At 42.5% G+C, this 23,910-nt stretch overlaps 3 protein-coding genes across 4 annotated transcripts; 2 read left to right on the forward strand and 1 right to left on the reverse strand.

The window, feature by feature from the left end:
- The first annotated feature begins 1,032 nt into the window (after positions 1 to 1,032).
- On the forward strand, positions 1,033 to 2,116 carry p2ry11 (purinergic receptor P2Y11). Its single transcript, XM_085783719.1, has one exon. The coding sequence runs from the start codon at positions 1,054 to 1,056 to the stop codon at positions 1,984 to 1,986; it is 933 nt and encodes a 310-aa protein (XP_085639845.1). The 5' UTR covers positions 1,033 to 1,053; the 3' UTR covers positions 1,987 to 2,116.
- Positions 2,117 to 2,922: 806 nt separating this feature from the next.
- On the forward strand, positions 2,923 to 6,182 carry eif3g (eukaryotic translation initiation factor 3, subunit G). 2 transcript variants are annotated; one of them, XM_085783724.1, is made up of 10 exons: positions 2,923 to 2,973; positions 3,071 to 3,117; positions 3,828 to 3,916; positions 4,172 to 4,231; positions 4,336 to 4,440; positions 5,025 to 5,220; positions 5,334 to 5,450; positions 5,556 to 5,692; positions 5,865 to 5,971; positions 6,072 to 6,182. In XM_085783724.1, the coding sequence occupies exons 1-10, from the start codon at positions 2,951 to 2,953 to the stop codon at positions 6,085 to 6,087; spliced, it is 897 nt and encodes a 298-aa protein (XP_085639850.1). In that variant the 5' UTR covers positions 2,923 to 2,950; the 3' UTR covers positions 6,088 to 6,182. The 2 variants fall into 2 exon arrangements, with proteins under 2 accessions (XP_085639850.1, XP_085639851.1); XM_085783725.1 differs by having other exon boundaries at positions 5,334 to 5,444.
- A 1,263-nt stretch (positions 6,183 to 7,445) lies between these two features.
- On the reverse strand, positions 7,446 to 23,615 carry dnmt1 (DNA (cytosine-5-)-methyltransferase 1). The gene is made up of 34 exons (XM_085783726.1): positions 23,308 to 23,615; positions 22,699 to 22,735; positions 21,534 to 21,641; positions 21,187 to 21,427; positions 20,908 to 20,983; positions 20,727 to 20,811; positions 20,586 to 20,626; positions 20,444 to 20,507; positions 20,267 to 20,350; positions 20,054 to 20,163; positions 19,808 to 19,926; positions 19,584 to 19,676; positions 19,333 to 19,484; positions 18,768 to 18,955; positions 17,306 to 17,486; positions 17,118 to 17,215; positions 16,206 to 16,353; positions 15,351 to 15,466; positions 14,445 to 14,646; positions 14,216 to 14,349; positions 13,934 to 14,113; positions 13,607 to 13,831; positions 13,314 to 13,506; positions 12,023 to 12,113; positions 11,793 to 11,933; positions 11,394 to 11,676; positions 11,159 to 11,300; positions 10,486 to 10,652; positions 10,210 to 10,387; positions 9,475 to 9,670; positions 9,212 to 9,375; positions 8,895 to 9,011; positions 7,850 to 7,955; positions 7,446 to 7,742 (listed from the first exon to the last, which is right to left on the reverse strand). Exons 1-34 carry the CDS (start codon positions 23,352 to 23,354, stop codon positions 7,705 to 7,707), a joined length of 4,545 nt encoding a protein of 1,514 aa, XP_085639852.1. The 5' UTR covers positions 23,355 to 23,615; the 3' UTR covers positions 7,446 to 7,704.
- Between the last annotated feature and the right edge of the window lie 295 nt (positions 23,616 to 23,910).

Consider the following 23,910-nt stretch of genomic DNA (forward strand, 5'->3'; position numbering starts at 1 on the left):
TAAGATGAAAGAGCAGGTTCTTAAGTAAAATATGAATCATTTAATCAATGCTTATTTCAAACCACCATGCCGGTACAGCTGCTCAAACAATGGCTGACAGGTGTGGGGATGATTGTAACACCTTTGTTGATTTATGAAGTGTCATTAATATTTACTGGAATTATACATGGACTATGAGCTGCTTCTTCCTGCTGAAGGTTTCCATTCATACTGTACATGTTCACCATTCACTGGTAGATGTTCTTTAAGAAGCTTTCTAATGTTAGAATCCACACCTCTGTCACTGTTCTTCATTTAGCCGTCAGTGATGAGTTATTTTTGTTCATACTGAACCACAGAAAGATGCTTTAGTGTTTGAATATGCACAATACATTTACATAGATGCATGTTTTTTTGGTTTGTTCTCAGTTTTTAGTTTTTAATCTCACTGTTTTTTACCCCAGGTCGTGTTAAACCCTACCCTGGTAGTGGGGTAGGTATGTAACAGTGGCACTCCTCGCATTTGACATCAAATACTGAATTCTGTGATATAGTTTGAGAAGTTTAAGGCGCTGCTATTTGTAGAGGACACATGAGGAGACTCTGTGTCAAAATTTGCACACCCTACCATGAACACTCTGCAAGTTAATGGGAGCTGACACAAAAAGTGTTACAACCATCCTCGATCTCCCCCTATCAATCAGTTCTTCCACAATGTTGAACAAAGTTGTGGACAGCTTATTTCCTTTGTGCTTTTTTATTATCTGTAAATGTCATTATGATTATTTTCTGTCTGACCTCTATGCTTTTCTATTAGATTATTATCAATCAATTATTCCAAAATATTTGACAGCATATTGCTTTGTGCTTTCCATTATCTGTAAATAACATTATTATGATTATTATTAGGATTTTTTTTTTTATCTCTATGCTTTTCATTCTTATTTTATTTCTTGTTCATTATTATTCTGCCACTTTTTGTTCACACATGTGCAAAAAATAAACTTCAACACCCTTCCCTTTTACAGATACTGACCCAGTACAAACAGCAGCTTGATGATCTAAAAACAAAAGATGAACAACAAAACGAATCAAGATTTCTCTGAATGTGAGAAGTTTCAAATCGCCCTGCTGCCCTGGATGTTTGGGGTGGAGTTCGTCGTGGCCCTGGTGGGAAACCTGTTCGCCCTGTGGCTGCTGGTGGGCCGAGAGAGGAGAAACTGGCACACGGGCGTGGTGCTGTCCTGCAACCTGGCCGTCAGCGACCTGCTCTACGTCCTCACGCTGCCTCTGCTCATCGTCTACTACTCCATGGGGAAAAACTGGCTGTTCGGCGCCGCCGTCTGTAAACTGGAGAGGTTCCTTTTCACCTGCAACCTGTACGTCAGCATCTTCTTCATCATGGCCATCGGCGTGAACCGGTGCGTGGCCATCGTGTGTCCTTTCTTCACCCGATCCTACATAGAGCCTCGTCACGTCAAGGCCATCAGCGTCATCATATGGGTCATCGTGGGAGTCATCTCCTGCCCTGTGTTGAAATTTGCTACAGTTTATCCAGGCAAGGACAATAAAACCATGATGTGTGTGTCACACTCTGAGCAAAATCTCGGGCACATAGGTGCTAACTTCATTTACAGGATGTTTCTGGCTGTGTTTGGCTGTTTTGTTCCCTTTTTGGTCACTTTCACTTCTTACTGTGTGGTGATCCGGGTGGTGTGGAGAAACGTCAGCACGACCGTACTAGAGAAACGAAAAGTGGCTCTGCTGGTGGCGTCAGCGCTGGTGTTGTACGCTGTTTCCTTTGTGCCGTACCACATCTTCCAGACCTACCACCTGTATCTGAGGCAAAGCGGCGGAAGAAACTGCTGGGTCTACGACATGTACCAAGTGTCCAAGGGAATGGCGACTCTCAACATGTGCATCCACCCGATCCTCTACCTGGCTCTGTTTGACAGCATCAGAGTAGCCTGCTGTGGGAAGAGCACAGACGACATGGTGGTGACGTGATGAGGAGGTTGACATCTTTTCTGTGAAGAACATCTTTATTTCATGTTGAAATTTGTTTGTTTTTTTCTTATTCTGCTCAGAAATTTTGCTTCAAGCTCTGGATCCTTGACTTGTTTTTGCTATTGCCAAAAGTTAAAGCTCTGTATTGTTTATTATAAGGAACATGACATGTCTAATACAAAAAATATCTTCATGTTGCTGTCTGATCTCACTTTTAGACACATCTGATTATCATCTTCTCCACCTCCTATCTGAGTCTGATACACCCAGAATGCACGCTATTTCTGTTTTATCAAACTGATTGCTTGATAAAACAGTTAGCTGACTGATAATGTCTTGGTCACTGAAGTCTACTTCACAGAAATATACAAAGCTACAAAATACTTCAAGTGCATTTATAATGGTAAAACACGATCATCTTAATTACTTGACCGACTTGAACTAGTTATAGCATTGATATAACAAAAGTTAATAGCCTAAAGATTTTGAGACAAAGTTCAAAACCTGAGTCACATGATAGATGGAGGACCTGTCAAAGCGGATATGTACTTCAATGATACAGATTTCAAGTTTGTAATTAATCAAATAATGCATACCTAATTTATATATATATATAGCCAATATATTTTTTTGTTTTCTTCTGATTTTTTCCTCAGTTGATGTGAGGGTCTAAGGGCAGAGGGTGCTGTTATGATGTGGTGTAAATTCATGTATTTTGTTTTGCAGTTTGGCTGTAGGCTATCTGTGCTGTATGATTCATGGTTTGTTTATGTGAAATCAATAAAAATATATTACCAAACAAAAACAAAAAAAAGAATGTAGGACTCTTATTGTGAAGCTTAATGATAAACAAACGTGGTACTTTTATTGTGAAGTTTCGCTCCCGGAAGCGGTTGTCGTGGCGGCTCGACGCGCCTCGTAGTGTTCCGCTCTCTACGGTCCTGAAGCTAAGCTAGCTGAGAGGATGCCGTCGATTGAATACGACGAGTGAGTGTTATTAATAACTTTTAACACTGTCTATTCACACTGGATGTGTTTTTTTAATCGATCTAATATCACATATATCTCTCCCTTTCCTCTACAGCTCCAAGCCCAGCTGGGCCGACCAGGTGGAGGAGGAAGGAGATGAAGGTAAAGAGCCCGTTAGCCGCTGTTAGCCGCTGTTAGCCTCCGTTAGCCGCTGTTAGCTCCCGTTAGCCTTGTATTGTGGAGCCCGTAGGAAGAGGCCAGCTAGGCGGCTTCCACCTCCACGTGGTTACCGGTGTAAAAACTGGAGCCACAATAAACAAACCGTGACACACGTATGAAGTCAAATATTTCCAATACGTTTGAATTTACTGATATTGATCCACTATTTATTGTCAAAATGTGTGATCGACCGGTGGACAGTGACGTAGGCTGTCAGTTAAGAGCGTTAGCTAGCGTTAGCAAACTTAGCGCTAGCAGGTTGTTCATGTCCCTGGTGGTTTTAATTAGACGTGATATTTAAGCACTTTACGACATTTAATGTTTAGTTTCCAATATGACATTTAAATATTTATCTCTCTATATACATGTGTGTGCACTTTGTTATTAGTCTGTTGTTCAGAAGCAGAGATATGTTGATGGGATGGGCAACAGCCTGTCCAGCTTTATGTACTTTGGGAGTGATGATGATCCAGCTTATAATATTGTAGTTATGTATTTTAAGCCCTGGAATAATGTCTTTTCCTGTTTTATTTTAACAATATGCAACAAACGAATCGCTCTAAAGTGAAAGCAGGAATGGCATCGTCTCTGTCTGTGACATCTGTGTTGTTTATGTCTAATTTGACTCATTGAACTGGATGTTGTTTTAACAGGCACACTACCATCCCCCAAGGAAACCATCAAAGGAAACATAAAGACCATCACGGAATATAAAATAGAGGAGGACGGAAAGAAGTTCAAGGTAACTGGACTTTATTAAGATATTTGTTGCATGGGTGCAGTTCCTATAAATATAACTATCTGAATTGTCAGGGTGCATTGGGACCAATATTTTGAAAGATTATTTAGTCATTTTCATGTTTATGCTTTGGTATTTCTACATGTTACAAGGCATCACAGTGATTTTGTTTTTACCATTTTTCCAATAGTAAACCAAAATTCATTTCTTGTGTGCAGTAAAACCTGATGATGCATTTTGTGCCTTTGTGTCTCTTAGATTGTGCGGACCTTCAAGATCGAGACAAGAAAAGCCTCAAAAGCTGTGGCCAGGAGAAAGGTTTGTTTTCACACTGAATGTAGTTGAGGTTACATTTAGTTGTAAATTAACACATTTCTGGTGAACGACTGATGTTTGTTTTTGTTTTGTTTTCTTCATTTCAGAACTGGAAGAAATTTGGTAACTCTGAGTTTGATGCACCAGGTCCCAATGTTGCCACCACCACAGTCAGTGATGACGTGTTCATGACTTTCATTTCCAGCAAAGAGGTGAGCATCAGTTGAGCCGTAAGAAGTTTTGTTTTGTTCTGCTGCTCACTGATATTCAACAGTCCATAATGTATTTAACTAGCTTAGCTAACACCAGACCTCATCTCAGTGTCGATTGAGATTCGGTCTGGGAACCACCCGTTCATTTTTTCGTATTTGAGGCGTGGTTTACGAAAGCCCAGAGCTGTTGATTGGGCGCTCCGAATGTCTATCAAGTACGTCTGTACGTAGCTTATAGCCAGTTGTATCAATCATACCTGATGATGTATGTAGAGTGACGGAAAAAAACAATGGGTCGGAGAAATAATGGTGTCCACCGACCACTGCCGTTTGTGCAAAATAAACATGAGGATAGAAGGTATTTATGGACACTCTACAGACATGTTTGCGTCTGCCGCCATTTTGGATCGACAAGTTATCAACAAAGTCGCTGCGGTGTCGTCATCGTCTTGCTGCCTCGTCCCCCGTTCTATGATTGGCTCCCTCGTTGGGGGAAAAATGGTTTCCAGGCTGACTTGCAGAGCGAATAAAGTATTACAGACTGTATTTAACTCGTTTTATTCTGTTTATCTCTCCTCCTGCAGGACTTGAACGCCCAAGACCAGGATGAGGATCCCATGAACAAACTGAAAGGACAGAAGATTGTGTCTTGCCGTATTTGCAAAGGAGACCATTGGACCACCCGCTGTCCCTACAAGGACACTCTGGGCCCCATGCAGAAGGAGCTGGCTGAGCAGCTGGGGCTTTCCACCGGAGACAAGGACAAGCCCGCTGGCTCTGGTAACGCCACCTCAACCATTCACAGTATCCGGTCTTTTTGATTTGTTTGTGTCAGCAGCAGCAGTCGTGATGAACGTAAGTGACGGTCTGCTCTCCTCTTGTCTTTTAACCAGCCGAGCCGGAGCCTGCAGCGCCCGCGCAGAGCAAGACGGGCAAGTACGTGCCGCCGAGCCTGAGGGACGGAGGGACGAGGAGAGGGGAGTCCATGCAGCCGAACCGCAGAGGTGGGTGTACGTGGAATCTTCTTACTTTCATATTACTGAACGATCGCACAGCACAGCAGCCACTTTGAAGCTTTGAGACGATTATTAGCAAAGCTTTATCTCTCCCGACAGCTGACGACAACGCCACCATCCGTGTGACTAACCTGTCCGAGGACACCCGCGAGACAGACTTGCAGGAGCTCTTCAGGCCGTTCGGCTCCATCTCCAGGATCTATCTGGCCAAGGACAAGAACACCGGGCAGTCGAAGGTCAGTGCTCGTCTTTTATTTAGATCATTAAGAAGCTGCTCAGTTAACAATGAACAAAAAAGGGAAAGAGAAGCCAAGAGGAGATGAATTACTGAAGCAGATGTGGATGATGTATACTAAGACTACATCTGGCATTGATAATAAACACTACTCGTTTTGTTTGTTCCTGCAGGGCTTCGCCTTTATCAGCTTCCATCGTCGGGAGGATGCAGCCAGAGCCATCGCAGGAGTGTCAGGATTTGGATACGATCATCTTATTCTCAACGTTGAATGGGCCAAGTAAGTTCACTCACACTTCTGTTCAAATAAAATGTTAATGCAGATTATTTATTTATTTATTGCCACTTGCTAACTGTGTGGTGTGTCACTCTCTTTGCAGACCGTCAAACAACTGAGGAATCCACCAGAATTTATTCCAAGATGATGCCAGATTTTATTGTTGTGGTAAAATATGGCTGTTATCTAAATAAAGCGTGTAATTGTTATCACAGCTCCCTTGTTGTCGTCGTTGTTTTCACTGTAGTTGACAGAGGTTTCACACTTACGCAAGTTTCACTGGCTTAAAACCCTTTGATTTATAGGCCATTAATTTGTGTGATATTGTCAAGGAAAAAGCCAGGAAATAACAATTAATTGCATAGTAATAATAGCCTAGAAATAATGGTCAGTTTCATAGTAATGTCATGTTTTTCAAAAGATTGCACATGCTTTTCATGCTTTGAATTTTTCTCCACTACCGTAAGTCCTCATAATTGACAGATATTTCTGGGCTATTTCTACGCAATCAATCGTTATTTCTTCTATTTCTCAACATTACTATGAAATTGACCGTTACTTCTAGGCTATTTCTTGACATTATCACATAATTAACGGCCTGTAAATTAAATGGTTACCAAAACTTGAGTTCCTAAATATAATGCCAATCAATAGCTTAAAGCAAGACTTTAAATCCTCTCAGATCAGCAGCAGAGAGCGACATACTGTATGACTGATAAATCAGTTGTCGAAGGTAGAAGACGAAGAGAACAGCTCATGTTTCATTCATGTACAGCAAATCTGAGAGATTAACACAGACAGTTTGAAGTCAGTCGCTTCAGTGGAGCGTCCGTTTTGGGTAAATGAAAACTGCAAGTCACCACCGTCTGAGCACGTTGGACACTATCGGCCTCAGCCCAGTCACCCTCCATCCGGGCGGCAAAAGGCTTATCACTGAAGGAAGTTCATGACAACATGGAGGCAACTCTGGAAGAAGAAGAGAGGGACTCCTCCATCTTCTGGACGCACATGGATGTGCAGTTTTCAATAACCTGGAACAAATACTGTTGAAGTAATCCGTTCCCAAACTTTTTAGGCCGTTAAATATTATTCAAAAAAAAAAAGGCATAGTCTATTTATCATTCTTTTGGATTTTCTGATCACTTTGATGTGCCGGTTTTCACATGTTGTGCTTTTTCTGAACTGCTGCACATTAATATTTGATGATTAACATCAGTACATTTAAACTGAACAACATGTAGAGCTTTAAATACTCAGTTGACATCAAAAGAAAAGACATTAATCAGTGGCCCATTATAAGAGCCATTAAAGCCTTGATGGTAGCGATAAAGAGTTTCCAACAACCATACATCGAGTCACTGTTTCCTCCTCCAGCTGCAGTCTTTACTCTACTTACATCAACTCAGTTTAATATCAGCCTCATTAGCATCTAGTTTTACTACAATTAAATTCACATGACAAGAAAAAAAAACGATTTCATAAGAGCTTTATTTGAAATATTACATATAAAAAACTACATACAATTTATTCCACGTTAGGTGAACATTTCCCAACAACATCAACATGATTAAAAGCACATTTAAAACATGGAACGGTACTGCACAGAAAAGTCCATGGTGGCCACTTAGTGACACAGTTGAAAGCCGCCAGCTTATTTAAAAGAAATGATTTCTCCCGACACATCAGCGCCAGGGTTCATCGTGGAACCGACTCTTGCTGGGAAGGTTAACGAGGACTTAGTCAGAGACCTCCATCTTCTCCTGTTTGATGTTCTCTGTGGAGGGGAATAAAGATATTTAATCATTTCAATCTGCAGCAAACTTTGTATAGAGTCAACCAGGGAAAAAAGATGCAAGCAGAGACAAAAGTAGATACCGGTACCTGATGTTTTTTCTTCTTCCTTTTCTTCCTTTATTCTCTCCATGACGCACTTCTTGATCTCCAGACCGATGGCCCTGGAGAGTGGAGGGGGCACTGCATTTCCAACCTGAGGGGAAGCAACACAAACGAGGAGTTAACACAATGTGTGACGGCTCAAAGCTGAGTTTATGAAATAAAAATATAAAATAAAAAAGTTAAAATGAGACACTGAACTGAACAAAATGGCTTCTTTCTCTTCAGCAGCTTTGAATCCTGAAAGATTTCTCTGGCCACTTGAGGGCACAGTTACATTTACATCTCAGCGGTTACCCATTTACAGATCTGACAAACATTAGCTTTAATAAAAATTCATGTTCAAAGCCACTTAAAGATTTTAACTGCTATGTGTTTCTTCATTTGCTACATTTTTAACATCTACCAATTCACTTGTGTATGGACAGTGGCTCTCCTGCTGCAGTCAAAATAAACTGAGTGAAGCTGAAAAACACCGTTAAAATTTGTTGGCAACTGATGGGTCAAGAGTGATTTGATCAATTATCATTTCATCTGAATAAAAACTGGTCAACACAGACAGAGATGGAGTGTTGCATATCGCATTAGGTCATATATCCCAAGACCTGTCTTTTTTTTTTGTACTTTATGTTCTATGTTCCTTCTATAAAAATAGACAACATACAGAGAGACCTATACATTCAGACATTATACTGGTGGAGTTACAAATACAATGATGGCTCAATGAGCATCTCTTTTGGACATGTACACAATCCATTTTTCCCAATAGTGCAAATATTTATCAGTCTGTAGATCTAACAAATTGCTTTTGTATATTTTGGATAGATATTTAGGTATTTGAATCCCCAGATATTTAATCTCCTTTGAGTTCCATTTAAAATCAAATCTATTCAGCATGTCCTTTTGAGGAGAATAATTATAGCTTAAAATTTGAGTTTTCAAAAGCCTGCCTGGCTCTGTTATAAGCAATAAAACGCCGTCCACAGATCTTTTGCTCCTGTTAAAAACATGTGTGAAGTGTGTGAGGTTTTACCTGTCTGTGTTTGTCCAGGATGTTTCCAAAGAAGCGGTAGGTGTCTGGGAATCCCTGAGAGCGCGAACACTCCCTCACACTGACCACTCGGTGCTGCTCAGGATGCAGGACACGGCCCTGGAAATGAAAATACAAGGATGTTGGTTAAAGGATTTAAAGTAAATATTAACCAATGACCTCATTTTCCTTTACTGTGAAACGTACTGTATCTACACAAAACCTAATTTAAATAATGTACCAAGTTCAGGCTTTTGTCCCAGTTCTGAAAATGTTTTCTTTTTATTCCGACTCATCTAATAAAAAGCTGATTGATGTACCTGTTTGCCCATGGGCTCAGGGTTGGTGACGGTCGTGCTGAAGAAGCCGTCCCACTCCAACCTGCCGTACAGTCCGGCCCAGTGGTTGTGGCGGTTGCCGGTGTGGGGCAGACACCAGGGGATCAGGGTGTTGAACTGCCTGTCCTGAGGCTCACATGGCTTCCCTGTGTGATGCACGAGAAAAAAAAAAACCCATTAGAGATGCAACTAATGGAAATGGGGAAAAAAAGCTTTGATTTCGAGCAGGAAACTAAACCACAAACCTCCTGCACAAGTGCAAACTCCTCTCAGAGCACCGGTGCTGCTGCGTCCGTTCTTCTTGTCTGAGTGGCTGTAGCGCAGTTTCTTGGTCATGGTGCCGTCTTTCAGCCGGACCTCGAGGTTGGGCAGGTCCCTCCAGTCGGAGCCGGGAGCCAACGGGATGTGACGCATACGACCCTCAACCAGAGCGCTCATGTCCTGAGAACACAAAGGTCACACATCTCTTGTTACACACAACCAAGGATGTCACGATTATAGATTTTCTTGGTACGATTGTCAGAAATAATCACGATTATTGTGCATCAATAAATTTCACGATTAGAAATGCAATTATATTTTGACTATATTTGATTTTACACGTTCATAGTATTGTGAAATTTATTGATCCCCGGGGGAAGTGTATGAAATATTTGAGTCATTAATTGTCATCTATACCAAATGTTTAAGCTTATTGTAATCATTTTTTAAAATTACAAATGACACGCTAACATTTAAATTCCCACCAATTCAGTGTAACGTTAGATAAATGGACCAGTATCTGTGCATCTTCCTTTACTTGGCGCACATCTGCCGATATGTTCAGACCTTTTTCAGAAAGTGACGGTATTTAGGGATCTATATGACCAATTAATTGTGATGTTTAATACCACAATTAATTGTGAAAACAAGTAATCTTCATCCCTACACACACACACACATGATGATGTCATTGATCATTGCGTGAGAGCACCACTCACCTTGCAGATGTGGTCTTTGAGGATGGGCTGGTACTGCGTCCCTCTGATCTGCCTCTGGAACCAGGACTGAGGTTCTCCGTTGTAGGAAATCTCCAGTGCAGCGGCACCGTTGCGAATCTCTGGCAGGTCGGACATGGTGTCTCGGACAGTGATGGTTCTGTAGATGCCGCCGTTACCTCTGTAGTGAGAGAGGACACTTTAGTCTGAGGACAGTCCCACTGGGGCTTTGGTGCACGTTTGTCATGTAGAATCACAAAAATCTGAAGCTTAATGTACCGTGTGACGTTGCTGACGTATTTCTTCTCGTCCACCACGACGCTCAGAGAACAGGCTCTGGGAGCGAACACGTGCAGGGGCTCTGGGTAGCGGGGCAGCTTCTCTCCAGGAGCCGCAGCCAGGATGATGGCTCTGCGACGGGTCTGGGCGACGCCGTACTGACCCGCCTGTTGAGGGAGGACGCACCATGCACGTTAAGCATGTAATGAAGCCGACGACTGTATTTTTACTTCACTTTGTATAATTTCAGGGAGAAACTCCTGAAATTATACAAACAAGGTTCAAGAACAGCTTCTACCCTACAGCTATCAGGCTTTTAAATTCTTAAGTGCACTTTAAAACGTAGACATAAGGTGCAATAAAATGATTTTTAGGCATCAGTTTTTTCATAATAAATCTCTTGATATTTATTGGAAATATTGGTCTGAGTTTAGTGAATTTCCGTCTAACTTGTGTCTTTCATAATTTCATTCTAGTAAATGCAAATGTACTATGAATGACAAAATGAACTTGACTCTGAAATTCAAAAGCTCAATTTGATGGTGGATGTCAGTAGAGTACAGACACACGGAGACTAAGGCCAATTCCCCAGATCTCACCCAAAAAGAAGCACAATTTTGACGACTGTATTTGTAGATGGGGGCCATTTTTACTGCAGAGGAGTTGAACTCACCTGGAGGACGCCGAACGTGCACTGGTAGCCCATGCGCGTAAGGCAGCGCAGGGTCAGCTTCAGGACCATGGAGCTTTTGAATGACACGAAGTTTCTCACGTTCTCAAGCAGGAAAAACTTTGGTCTGTAGTAATCACAGTAACTGCAACGAAGGAAAAGAGAATCTCATTGAGAGTGTGTGAGCTGCAGACAGGCGGAGGACTTGATATTACATGATGCGAAGACGGACACCGACCTGAGATAGGAGACCACAAGTGAGTTCTTGAATTTGGAGTAAGTGCGAGAGTTGAAGCGGTTCATCCCGCTGAAGCCTTGGCACGGCGGCCCTCCACACAGCATCTCCACGTCGCCCTTCTGAGGCAGCTTCTGGCCCAGAGAGTTCGTCTTCTCTCCGGACATCACCAGCTTCAGCAGGATGTTGCAGTCCTCGGTAAACACCGTGGTGCCGGGGTTGTTTAGCCTGAAGGCCTGAGCTGCAGGCTCCCACATCTCGATGGCCCACAGAGTCTCAGAGATACCTACAGATAAATAAATAAATAAATAACCAGCAGCCATGTGCATGTCAACATTTGAGGATCAGAGGATATATTTTGTGAATATTATGGAGGAAAAAAACTGAACAGAAATCATTTACCAGCCTGGTGGAAGCCCTCAGAAAGTCCACCACAGCCGGAGAAGACATCCAGTGTGCGATATTTAGGCACTTTAGCAGCTTGTGGTTCATTCTGAGCGTCCTGTGGCTCCTGTGTGGCCGATGCCTTTCCTTTGCCCTTACCTAGAGAACCACAAGATCATTCAATCAGGATTTCAGACATTAAAACGATTTTAATCTAGTATTTGTCTTTGATCTCACTGAACTCTCACCTTTCCCTTTGCCCTTTCCTTTGCCTTTATGAACAGCTGAGCGAGCGTGGTTTGGAGGGTCCTCAAAGCTCTTTGATTTTGCATTGTAGGCCTGAGAGAGTGGGAAAAAAGAGTGAGAACAGAATTTGAAATCCAGCCCATACTTAGTGATGCAGATTTACCAGTTTTAAGTAGGGATCTACCGATATCGGTAATCGGTCCGATACCAGGCATAAGTACTTGTACTCTAAATAAAATTGCTTTTCTGCTGTTTTGCTAGTAATGTGTTATCGGTGGCAATCAGACTTTAAATTTCCTCTTTAAAGCAGATAACAGTGGCACGGCCGTTTCGGCTAATGCTGTGTTCAAGGCAGGCTTTTGAAACCGTAAGTTACAGCTTCAAGTCACAACTACGACTTGGTAGCGTTCCAGGTAACCCGTAGCTCGTGTTTTTACCGTCCTGTTGTCTGTGAAAGTTCCCTATAACGGCCACTCGTAACTTCCGACCCGTGAACTCGTACCAGATCGAACTGGTATGACTTCACAGGAAGGAAAAACACAAAGTACGAGTTTCCTTGAACGCACCATGAGTTAGCAGCCCCCGCCCTTGTCAGGCATCAATTGGTCCTCGTGCTACGTCACCACATTCACGCGCATCCCTTGGCTGCACACACAGCCCTTCATGCCGTTCTCTCCCCTCATTGGATAACACTTGTATCCCACAAGGAAAATTTTCTCCTCGGGTTACAGCAGAGCAGAGTGACGGAGAGACTCGTGTTTAGGCTGAAATACTTCATGTAAGTGATTGCTGACGGAAAATAGGACTATTTAGGACTTATATTAACAAAAACATTCCACTGATATCTGCTTTAAGTAAACATTTGAAATCTCAGCATGACACAGAATGAAGAGTTCACTTTTGTTATGTTAAATTTCAGACAGTATGTGTGGCAGTGCCATGTTTATAAAAGCACTAATGTTGAATGTCAATATGTCACAATATGACAATTTTGTTAAATTTGTGTTTGTACAGCAGTGAAACTTTGTTCCTCAGCATGTTTTTCTTGTACTTGAGTGACTTTGTTCAAATAACAAATGATATTTGTGGGAAAAAAAAAATTTAAAGCAACTTTATGTGTAATGCCGTAACTACTCTGTATCAGCGAGTACTCAAATGCAAGTACTCGTACGCTACTTGTTTTGGAAAAAGTGGTATCGGTGCATCTCTAGTTTTATAGATTTGCCATTTTTCTATTCAGATAAATAGCAGCTTGTTTCCGACTTTACTAATGATTAAATGAACAAGAAGTACCTCCAGGAAGTAGAAGCGGTCAGGTCCACCGCTGGAGTAGTCCTGGACCGACTCGTTCAGGTCTTCTCCGTACTCCACTTGACAGCGGCCGAGCACCTCGGTCATGCTGACGCTGACTTCCTCGTCGCTCCAGTACAGCTGGTTGATGTCTGTGTGGTAACTGGCTTTGACGCCTTTGTGAGTGTTCTCCGGTCTGAGAGTCGAGGAGACAAAATGACACTTCAGCATCATTTTGTTGATACAGTTTTTGGATTAAAAATTTTTACAGGTTGTGTTTTTAAATCCATTTTCACCTGTAGAACTTGTAGAGTCGTAGTCTGACCTCCGACAGGTCGGGTTTGCCGTTGCTGCGTCGGAGACAGTAGATCTCCTTGATGCGCCCGATGCGGAACGGCTCAGGAGCGTCCAGGTTTGATCCCTTGATGTAGTCGGAGGACTTCCTGTAATACTCTGGATACAGCTCCTCGTCCACATCCTCCTTTCTGTGGGAGCGCTTCACTGGACTCGCCGGCTTCACACTGGGAAAACCGAAACAGAGACGATGAGCTTCATACACATTTTTCCCATCATTGTACAAGTTTAAGTTTGAGCAAATTGTGAAAGGTTGACTTGGCGCTCACCTGAAATGAAAAGTGTCAGGAGGCAGGTAGACGCCGTCTCCCACCTTGAACTGCTCTCCCCTGAAGCAGGCCAGAGCGTACAGAGCCTTGGAGTCGTTGTCTTCTCTCTCCAGGGGCTCAAACGCACGAGGAGTTTCCCGCTCGTCCTTCTCTTTATTCCTGACACAGCTGGCACAAAACCTGAACGAAAAAAGAAAAGAAAAGAGAAGGGGGAAGATTACGCACAAGAAATAAATAAATAAAGTTGGAGAAACAACAGCGACATGAAGGGATGGCGCTCACTTGAATTTGCAGTCGTCTGTTGCAGCGGTCTTGGGAGGCGTCTCGAAGCGAGCGAAGTCAGTGTCGTACCAGAACTGATAGAAAAAGCTCTTCCCGTCGTCGTCAATCACCTTGATTTCGAGATCCATTCCACCCTGCAACACAAACGTAACCATGGCATCAAGGGAAAGCTCGCAGTGAAATGCAAATTACACCCCCCCACCCCCGCCATTAAGTCGACTTATTATACCTCCATGAACCAGTTGTTGGACGGGGCCTTGTACGTGACGTTCACTTTGCCCTGGACGTAGTTGAGCAGCATGTCTTCACACTCGTCCACCTCGACGAGCTCCAGCGGGTCGGAGGACTCGCCCAGCACCGTGTGGATCCCACGGTGGAACCAGTGGGCGTGGAACATCTTTCCACTGTTATCCTCCCACAGTGAGGTGATCCTGAGAGGGGAGGGAAATGCAAAATAAGTTTCCTATGTGCAATATACTCGGCACTATTTACCTGACTGTTTTTATTTTCCTTTAGGTTATTTTTTTACTTGAGCTTATTTGCATATTTTAATATTTATTCCCTACTTGCCACATACGGTGCTCCCTTACTTGAGAATGAAAATGTGTATAAATGTTTGTCTTGTTAAAGAGGAACTATGCAAGTCTGGTCGCTTTTCTGCTGTATTGCCAACCCCCCTCCTCACCATGTGCATTTGTTTTTAACGAATGCTGGCGAAAAAGCAATCAGTGGAGCGGTGGATAACTTATAGAACACATACAATGTTACGACGTGTCTGTGTAGTTTTAACAGTCATAAACAAAAGATTGCGGGTTACGGAGCACGTTTGTGTCGTGGTGCCGCAGAGACGAGAGCTTGGACACCAGGGGTGGCGGCGGCCAAGTACTACACTGATGTTGCAAGGTTGGTTTTCAGCCATGAGACGCCAGATAGAAGGCAGAGAGCCTCAGTTCTCACGGGTAACAAGTCATGTAGTTAATTAAAAAGCTCCGGAGTAATTGTGATAGTTAAGGTAAAAAGGTAGCATAGACACGGGAAAAATCTTGCTTAGCTCCCGTTTAAGTCAGTGACTGTAAGAACTGAATTGCGCTTCTAATACAAATGAAGCGTTCTGAATCTAAACATTTTAGTTTACCTGGCCAGAAACAGAGGAGTGGATGGATCTTCTGATGACACCGAGACACAGTCTCCGACCTCCAGCTCTTCGTCGTTCACAGAGACCTTCCTGTAGTACTGCTTCCTTCCCTCAGTCTGAAGGAGGAGGGAGATAGAGACTTTATGTAGACTCAATGCTGCCGTCTCATGTTTGAGCTTCAGGGATGCAAACGGGTCAGGACCAAAAACCACCATTAACAATATCACAGAAAAGTCAATTTCCAGTAGTTCAACCCCAACCAAGTATTGAGTGCATATAGATGGACATAGTTTTCAGGAGGCCAACATTTCTACATTAAAGGGATAGTTCAACATTTTGGCAAATTGGCCCATTGCCATAATTGCTATAGTCATAGCAGTAGGTTCATTACCTTTAATTGTAGGTGTAAGCTATTTTTAGTACAGCGGAGCGCAGCAGCTGGCTGCTCAGAGCTACGCTATGGGGGCTAAGGGAATTTCTTGGTTTCCCTCATTAAACTCATCAAATACAAAATCCCAAAACTCCACAGCGCTTTTGTAGACAAGTTGTGAGCTGCACATTCACCACGCTACGAGATAATGACGGAACGATACGAAACGGAGCCGTTTTCGAGGTAAATTCATACAAAACCGCTGATGCGCGTTGCGTTCAGGGACAGTTTTTCAGCAAGCAGTCTCCGTATTTACCCTGTATTTACCTCGAAAACGACCCCCCCCCCCCCAAAACAAAAACTCTTCGGATCTGAACGATTCACACAAGTCACCTAATTGGTCATGAAGAAAGCGAGTTTCGCTTTTCGGCACGCTGTTTGCATCCCTGGAGCTTAATCTAATAAAGTTTATTTCTGTCAAATACCTTAATAGCCTCTCCAATCCATGACAGCTTGCACTGGGTCTGCTTCTTCCTCTTGGCATTAACAACCTTTTTGGGCTTCGTCACTGGGATGTCTTCCTCCTCGATGTTCTCGTCATCTTCAGCCTCCTTCACTGCAAGGTTTGGGCATCTGAGGTTTCGGATGACATCGACAAAAAGGAATTAACAACAACAGAAACTAATGTACTAAGTCATCTCAACCAATATGAAGCAACTAAACAGAGAGCAGATATTCAGAGCAGCTTTTATAGAATGAATCTTCTTGTTGTTTACAACTACGTCTGGGTAGAAAACCAGCACAATAGTAACGAACGAGAGTTTAGCTATGTAGATCATATTTTTCATGCCACCATCACCGTTTAGACAAAACTGAAATAACTGAATTACTATTTCTGTGTACATGCAAAGCAGTTTTGTGTTGCCATGTGTGGTATTTATTCAGTTTTGGGGGAATCAGTGTCTGGCAATGGCAGTAGCAAAGCTATCAGGACGTCAACTCCCTCCCGTTGTCGGACACGACATGAAACTACTCCAGTTAGCTCAGTCATGTTGAAACTAAGATATCCACTGGAAAAAATATTTTTTCCACAGACCGTTTAAATCACTGAGTTATTAAAGTTAAACAGGTAATGATTAGCCCCGCCAATTCACAATAACCATGACTAATTACAAAAACATGCACACAGAAATAGTAACGAGTGTCCAATCATTGGTTTTATAGACTTTACAAACGTCAGATTAGTCTAAACGGTGATACAGTGACGTGAAATGTGATATATAGTGAAACTCTCATCCATCACTATTGTTCTGATGCTGGTTTTCTACCTGGAAGTATGTGTAAACAACAAGCAATTCGTTCTATAGGCTACAGATTAAAGACAGAGTCGTACTCACCTCCTCTGCTTACAGGCCTGCTTGCTTTTGCCACTTCCTCCAAATTTGATCATGTCCTTACAAGCTGCACACTTGCCACAGTCAGGAGATTGGCAAACCTGAAGAAAAGACAACATTTTAAGGAGGATGAGTTAAAACAAATCGGATGCACATTAAGACATATGAAAGCGAGCGTACGAGTCACTCACCTCACAGACGCCGCAGCGCTGCCTCTTGGCTCCGTTTTCTTTATCGTTCTGCTCAATCTGATCAGAGAAGAAGGTGTCAAAGATCTGGTAGACCAGCGTGGTGGTGGTCGCTTTGGTCGGCCCCTTGCTGTCCTTCTCGATCTTCGTTGGGTGACGGATGGCCTGTCTTCTCGCGGCTCTCCTGTCAGAGGGGGAACAAAGACCGTGTTCAGAGGCAGAGGTCCACTGGGTTTGGCATAAAAAACACCTGATGGTATGTGGAGCGATGGCAGTATGAAGCCCCTGGCCTTCAACACACCACAGGATCAGGCCATGCAACAAAAAGGAACAAGCAAACAAAAAACAGACGAGATGTAACAGTGCAGAGTTCCCGTTAGATGCAAGACGACAAAAAAAATTTCTGTCCAAACATTTTGGCCTGCAGAGGAAACGATCAACGAGTTACGACTGAAGGTTTTGGAGTTTGCTTCGCTAAATGGCACCAAGTAAAGCAGATTAAAGCTGCTGTGGCAACTTTCCCCAAAATTTACCTAGAACCCAAGACGATAATCTCAAGATTAAGAATTACAGGATCATTAAAGAGCATTATTATCTTCACAGTATGGCGTTACAAGTATTTGACTTTTACCTAGAAAATTAATTCATATTTATTGTCCTTGTTCTGAAGTGACACCTTCAGTAATAGCATCTTGATGCTCATGGAGGAAATTGGTCAAAGATTTGAGTTTTATTCTTTGAGGACACTTCTGCATCAAGATAAAAACTGAAAACGCACTTTTTAACCCAAAAAGTTAATTAAATTGAACTTAAAGAAATGATCTATAAAGATTTCAGAGAACTATTATTGCAAATACTTTAAATACTTTCAGTTGTCCACACCCTGGTGTTTTATGGCCAGAAAAAAAAAAGTTCCCATGTAAACTTAATAAACCACGATGTAAAAGCCAAAATCTAAAAATACAAAATGACAATTATTGGAGATAAAAACTCTAGCGTGAACTCTGGTAAAAAATGCTCTTTTTTTGGTCCATGTAGCTTCTAAATGCTTCACACTAACACACCACCATACAAGCTAAGGATGCATTCACAACGAGGCCTACCTACCAGTACAGCAGCATGCTGCATTAGGAAATGTCAAAGGAGTGTTAGACATTGGGGAGAACAAGGAGCGAGGAGCATAAAGACAGGAATATAAGCAAAAAATAAATGAAACAAAAAAGAAAAGAAAGAAAAGAAAAAGGATAACATCAAAATCCTGGAGCATCTCTGTTGCAAAGGAGCTGCTGCCAGAAATCTGGGAGAGGAGCTGTAACTCAGGTTAGACGAACAGGATGGAGCCTGCTACAAAGTGAGCATTTAAAGTTTTAGGCTGATGTGATGTTAGCAGTGTAACGTCTTTGACTACTTTCATCTGACAGTGTAAAACAAACCATCATCTAATCATATTTTCTTTTCTCTGTACCTCTTCCCCAGAGTGACTCCGGCGAGTTTGATCAGGTCTCTCATGCAGGGGGTGACGATGATGGGCTGCTCGTCCGAGTCGCCGGCCTCGTCGTAGCTCTCCACCTGCTCCACCACAAACTGGGCGTGGCGCAGCAACGTGTCCTCAGTGAAGCAGTTGAAGTTTAGTCCTGCAGGCGGCACGGTGGTCTGAGGGCAGGAGGAGCAGAAGCTGGTCAGAGTCGTAAAAGCAAAAAGCTACCTCGACTTGCAAACACATTTGTCTCCCTTTGTCACTTTAAATTCACTGTAAAAGTGTTAAAAGTAATGAAATGTCAAGAGCATTTTATGAATACAAACCAACAACTGTTTGATACATTTACTTGAGAGATGATTGAGTCATATCTGCACTGAAAGGATTTGATTTCATGATAATAAAATCAGTCTAAATAATTTTCTTAAAATGTTTAAGTATGTTTGATCCTTAAATGTCCAAAACTAAATGTCTATGATTTCTTTTAGATAAGCAGTGAACTGAAGTCAAATAACACAGAAGTTGATCTTGTTTGATTTATTCAGCTCGTCACCTCGATCTTGTTGAGGAGGTCCTCATAAGTGACGTCGGGATTCTTCTGGAGAAACTCCACCACGATCTTACTCATGTAGATCTTCTCCTGCATCAGAGCGAAGATGGGACCGTACTCCTCACTCGGCTGCATGAGGATGTAGTCGGCGAAGGCTGGAGAGTGAAGGCACCAAGGTCAGCCATTGATACATGGGAAAGGTGCATTTAAAATTTGAATAGAGAAAGAGAGAGGGGGAAAAAATACTTTGATACCTGTAGTGAAACCAATTAGAGCTTTTTCTCCACCGTCAAAACCAGTGATCCACCAGGCGTTGATGGGTCCGAGCTTCTTTGCAGGAACGCCACCTGGTAAAGTACAAGGAAAAAGACCCACAGAGATAAATATGTGTTTTTGAGGCTAAAAGAAAATTATAAAAACATGTTTTGATGATAAAATAAAAGTGAAAAAAACATGATAGTGATTATATTTTTCATACCATCCATGCAGGGGTTGTCGTCGTAGATGGGCTTGACAACACAGCTGAAGTAGAGCTCCACGTTCCTCTCAATCAGTCCAGCGTCGAACGCACAAAGGTGGCCACGCTTGTCATACACACTGTGAGACAAAAGTGTTTATACCTTAACTGAGGGGAAAAAAAAAAAAAAACCTCTGGTTCTGCAACATAAAAAGTGAGTTAAAGAATATTTTGTTCCTCCGAACCAGGACAGCAGCTGTTCCTCACCTGAAGTTTGTAATCTTGTGCTGCGGCAGATCCTCGTAGCTCTCAAAGCCGTCCTCATTAGAGTCGAACAAGGAGAGGCGCTCGTCTGTCAACATCTCAGGTTCGTCCAGCTGAAGACGAAGAAAAACAGTTTCACGTTTCTCCTCAGCACAAATATATAAAACTCTTTTTAAAAGCTCCCATATAGAAGAGCGTAACCTTGATGATCCTCACCGCATTATCAGGATCCCCTTGGAAAAACTTGAGGTCTGAATCATCCAAGTACTGTCTGCAGTCTGTACATTTGGGTGGTGGATTCTTCAAGATAAAAGACAAACTAACATTAGACACATTGGGCATGTGATGCTTACAAAAATATTGTATTGCTGCGACCTCGACTGAATTCATTACCTTAGCAGCAGAAACTGGTTTAACAGTTTCACTCTTGGATTCCTCTGGAGCAGCAGCAGCAGCACTGTATACGATAAAAGTGTTAGTATTTTCTTTTTATTGAACATGAATGATAGTGATAAAGCTCAGAGGGGAAACTTACGTTTCATTAGAGTCCACTTTGAGACGTTTCTCCTCCCGAGTCTACAACAGATTTGAGAATTTGTGTAACGTTACACACCAGAGAACGGCAGCACCGCTTCATGCTGAAAAATCTCACAAGTGTTTAAAAAAAATGCTTCACCTCCTCAACCTCGTCTTCCTCTTTCTTCGGCTCACTTTGTCCGTTCGTAGCTTCTCCGTTCAAATCTTCTGACTTCCGCTTTTGACTGTAGGACAGATTTATTATTACATCTCAATTCAGAGAACTGCATGTTACAAATTGCAATCTTGAATAAGTTCAAAAATAATTCACATGTACGCACACTTTAGAGAACATTGACATGATGGTTGGCTGTTTCCCACTGTTTCTTGTAACCCTGGTGCTGCTGGCTGGAGACTCTGCAAAGGACAAAGAAGATTCAAATTTCCTTTATCAGTTTAAATTTCATCAAATTCAATTTATATGCATGTTTTAACATGGACCCCAGGAAGAGTAGCTGTTGTAGAAGTAACAGCTAATGGGGATCCAAATAAACCATTTCATTTGTGTCATCTCCATCTTTGAGATCCATATTTGACAACAAATAAATCTTAAAACGTACTTTTGGTGTCAGAATTTGCCTTGCTCTTGCGTCCACCCTTCCCCTTAGTAGCGGTTGGTGATTTGACCGTCTCCTCATCCTCCTGTGTGTCCATGGTTGCGTCCTCGCCGTCCTCGTCTTTGTGAGAACCATTTGTGAAGCCATTCGTCTTTCCATTCTGCTCCACGCCATCGACATGGGAGCCATTCTCAAGGTTGAGCTCTTTTCCCAGCAAGGCCTTTACTTTAGTGATGTAGACTTCCTGTGGAAAGCACACGGCACGTCGTCACATCACAGGACAAAACATTGAGCTGTGAGCTTCTGGGATAATCGATCTAAAAAGTTAGATATCTGAAGGAGGCACTGACCATTGAGATCTCTGAGCTCTTCATCTTCTCCTCCAGGCTGGTCAACTGGTCCTGAGCGTCATCATGCAGGAAATCCTGCACCAACTTGAGCTTCTCCTTCACATTATCCTGGAACATTTAAAAGTAAAGTCATTTATAAAGTCTGCTTTATTTCTGAGTGTCATACCGACTATTGTCCTTAAATGCATCATGCAACAGTGTAAGAAAAACTACAAACAGAAAATTATTATATAATGTATTTCCACTATAAATGATGTGTATATGTGCATGTGTATATTCCAAGTATATTTAAAGGCAGTCATTTTATTGTGTAGCCCACACCACCCTCAAAATGTTGATATCAGGACATTAATTTATATATTTAAACACTTTGGGCAGTGATTGTGTTGGAGACATTACAACCAAATTGGTTTTAAACATGCAGAGAAACCACGGAGCAGCACAGACACTTGTTGCTACATGGTTTCATCCTTATAGTGCTTCTCTTGTCTGTTAATGGTCAGACTCAAACATTATGACTGAACTAATTCAAATAGGTGGAATCGAATTAAAAAGGTGGCGAGTGGCTTTAATGTGGTACAACGTGGTGGGTCTCCTAACATGCATAATAGTCTTTGGGGCGCTAAACTAACCAACTAACAATTAGTGAGGTGCAGCTGGAAGAGTGACACACAGGCTCCAGACTAACTTTATTTTTTTACTAGGAGCACAGGCATAAAATTTAGGAGTGCTCACCACTTACATCAACTTGCTAATCAAATGTTCACATTTCTTTTTCAGTCATGATCCTCATAGACATTGCTCTGCCACTGATAATGACAGATTACAGATATATTAAGACGCCCCTTCCACATTTCATCAGTGTTAAGAAAAAAAGTGTCAATTTATCTGGTTGCACATGTACAAGTAGATAAAAAAAATGTATTTGCACGGTTAAAAATTTCGGGGCAAAATGCTCCCAATTAGAGGCAGCTGGAGCCTTGACTTTTCAGATAAGTGAAATCCAATTAATAAAAGGCGTAGAGTGGCTTTTTAATGTGGCACAACGTGGTGGACTTCCTAACATGCATCATGGTCTTCGGGGCGCCAAACTAACAATTAGTGAGATGCAGCTGGAGGAGTGACACACACACACACACAGATGTCATGCAGATACACAACCCACCTCGTCTGAAACTCCATCCTCATCCAGCACCTGCAGCCTGCGAACAAAGAACACGTCAAAACACGGTTAATTAAGACAACTCATCACATTCACTGTCGATGTTTTATCGCGTTTAACAAAAAAAACAAAAAAAACCCGCGGTGACAGCGAGCGAGCGAGCGAGCAGCAAAGCAACAACACAGGTTAACAAAACTTCCTGAGTGGCGCCAAATCTCACTCACACACGCTGCTACTCCATCCCACTGACAGGCTAATGCTAACTGGCTAAGCCGCCATCAGTGAGGGGGGGAACGGGGGGGGCAGCTAACTCTAGTCTGTATGCAGCATCATCTGCCTTTTACTGTCCAGTGGTAACAAGCTAATGCTAGCTACAGCAGCTAGCACACAGACAAAAGGTGAAGTGGTTGTGACAACCGGGGCGAGGAGGACAAGATAGATAGACAGATAGACAGACAGAGCAGCGGGGTTTTGGGTTTTTCCTTGTTTCACCCCGTTGCCGCTTCTGGACGACACGGTGCAACAACAAGACACGATGCTACGTTAACGTTTAACATCAACGGTGGGACACCAACTGTTATTAGCATTCAGGTTACAACCGTCAACCGTTACCTTTTTCTGACATCCTCAGGCAGAGACAGGGAAGTCCTGGCTGGCATTGTTTGTTTGGGGTTTTTTTTTTTTCTCTTTAAAAAAGCAACAGCTAGCTAAAACGTGTACGATAAGAAAGATAAAACCACGTTAAAAACAAAGATATCCGTTAAAAAACCGTGTTTAAACCCGCCGGTGTTGAAACACAGCGCGCGGATCCACCGTTGCTGCTGCCTGGCTGTGCTCGAGCTGGCAATGGATGCTTATAAGCAATTCGGGCGCGCGGGCCGTCTTTTCGCGCGGAAACCCGGGTGTTGTGGACTGTACCATTGCAGTCAGCTACGGGGGGAACCACTCTCAGCGTGAGTGCGTGTTATATCATTGCTGAACGTTTGATTTGTAATAGAAATATATTTTACCATACAGGATCTTTTATAAAACACAACCGGAAGCATCACGTAGTTCTGTGTGAATTATTTTGATTGTTTTAAATTGGAAAAACTAACCGGATCTCCCCCTGCTGTTCGCCAGATGTTGTAGACAACTGACCAAGCGGAAGCGATCTGGATGTTGTTTACTAATGTGTATTATATTAGCGATTCATTTCCACGGTTTAGGTGGTTT

This window comes from Trachurus japonicus, chromosome 8 (genome assembly GCF_045865225.1).
Source record: "Trachurus japonicus isolate A0001 chromosome 8, Traja_1.0".
Lineage (NCBI taxonomy): Eukaryota > Metazoa > Chordata > Actinopteri > Carangiformes > Carangidae > Trachurus > Trachurus japonicus.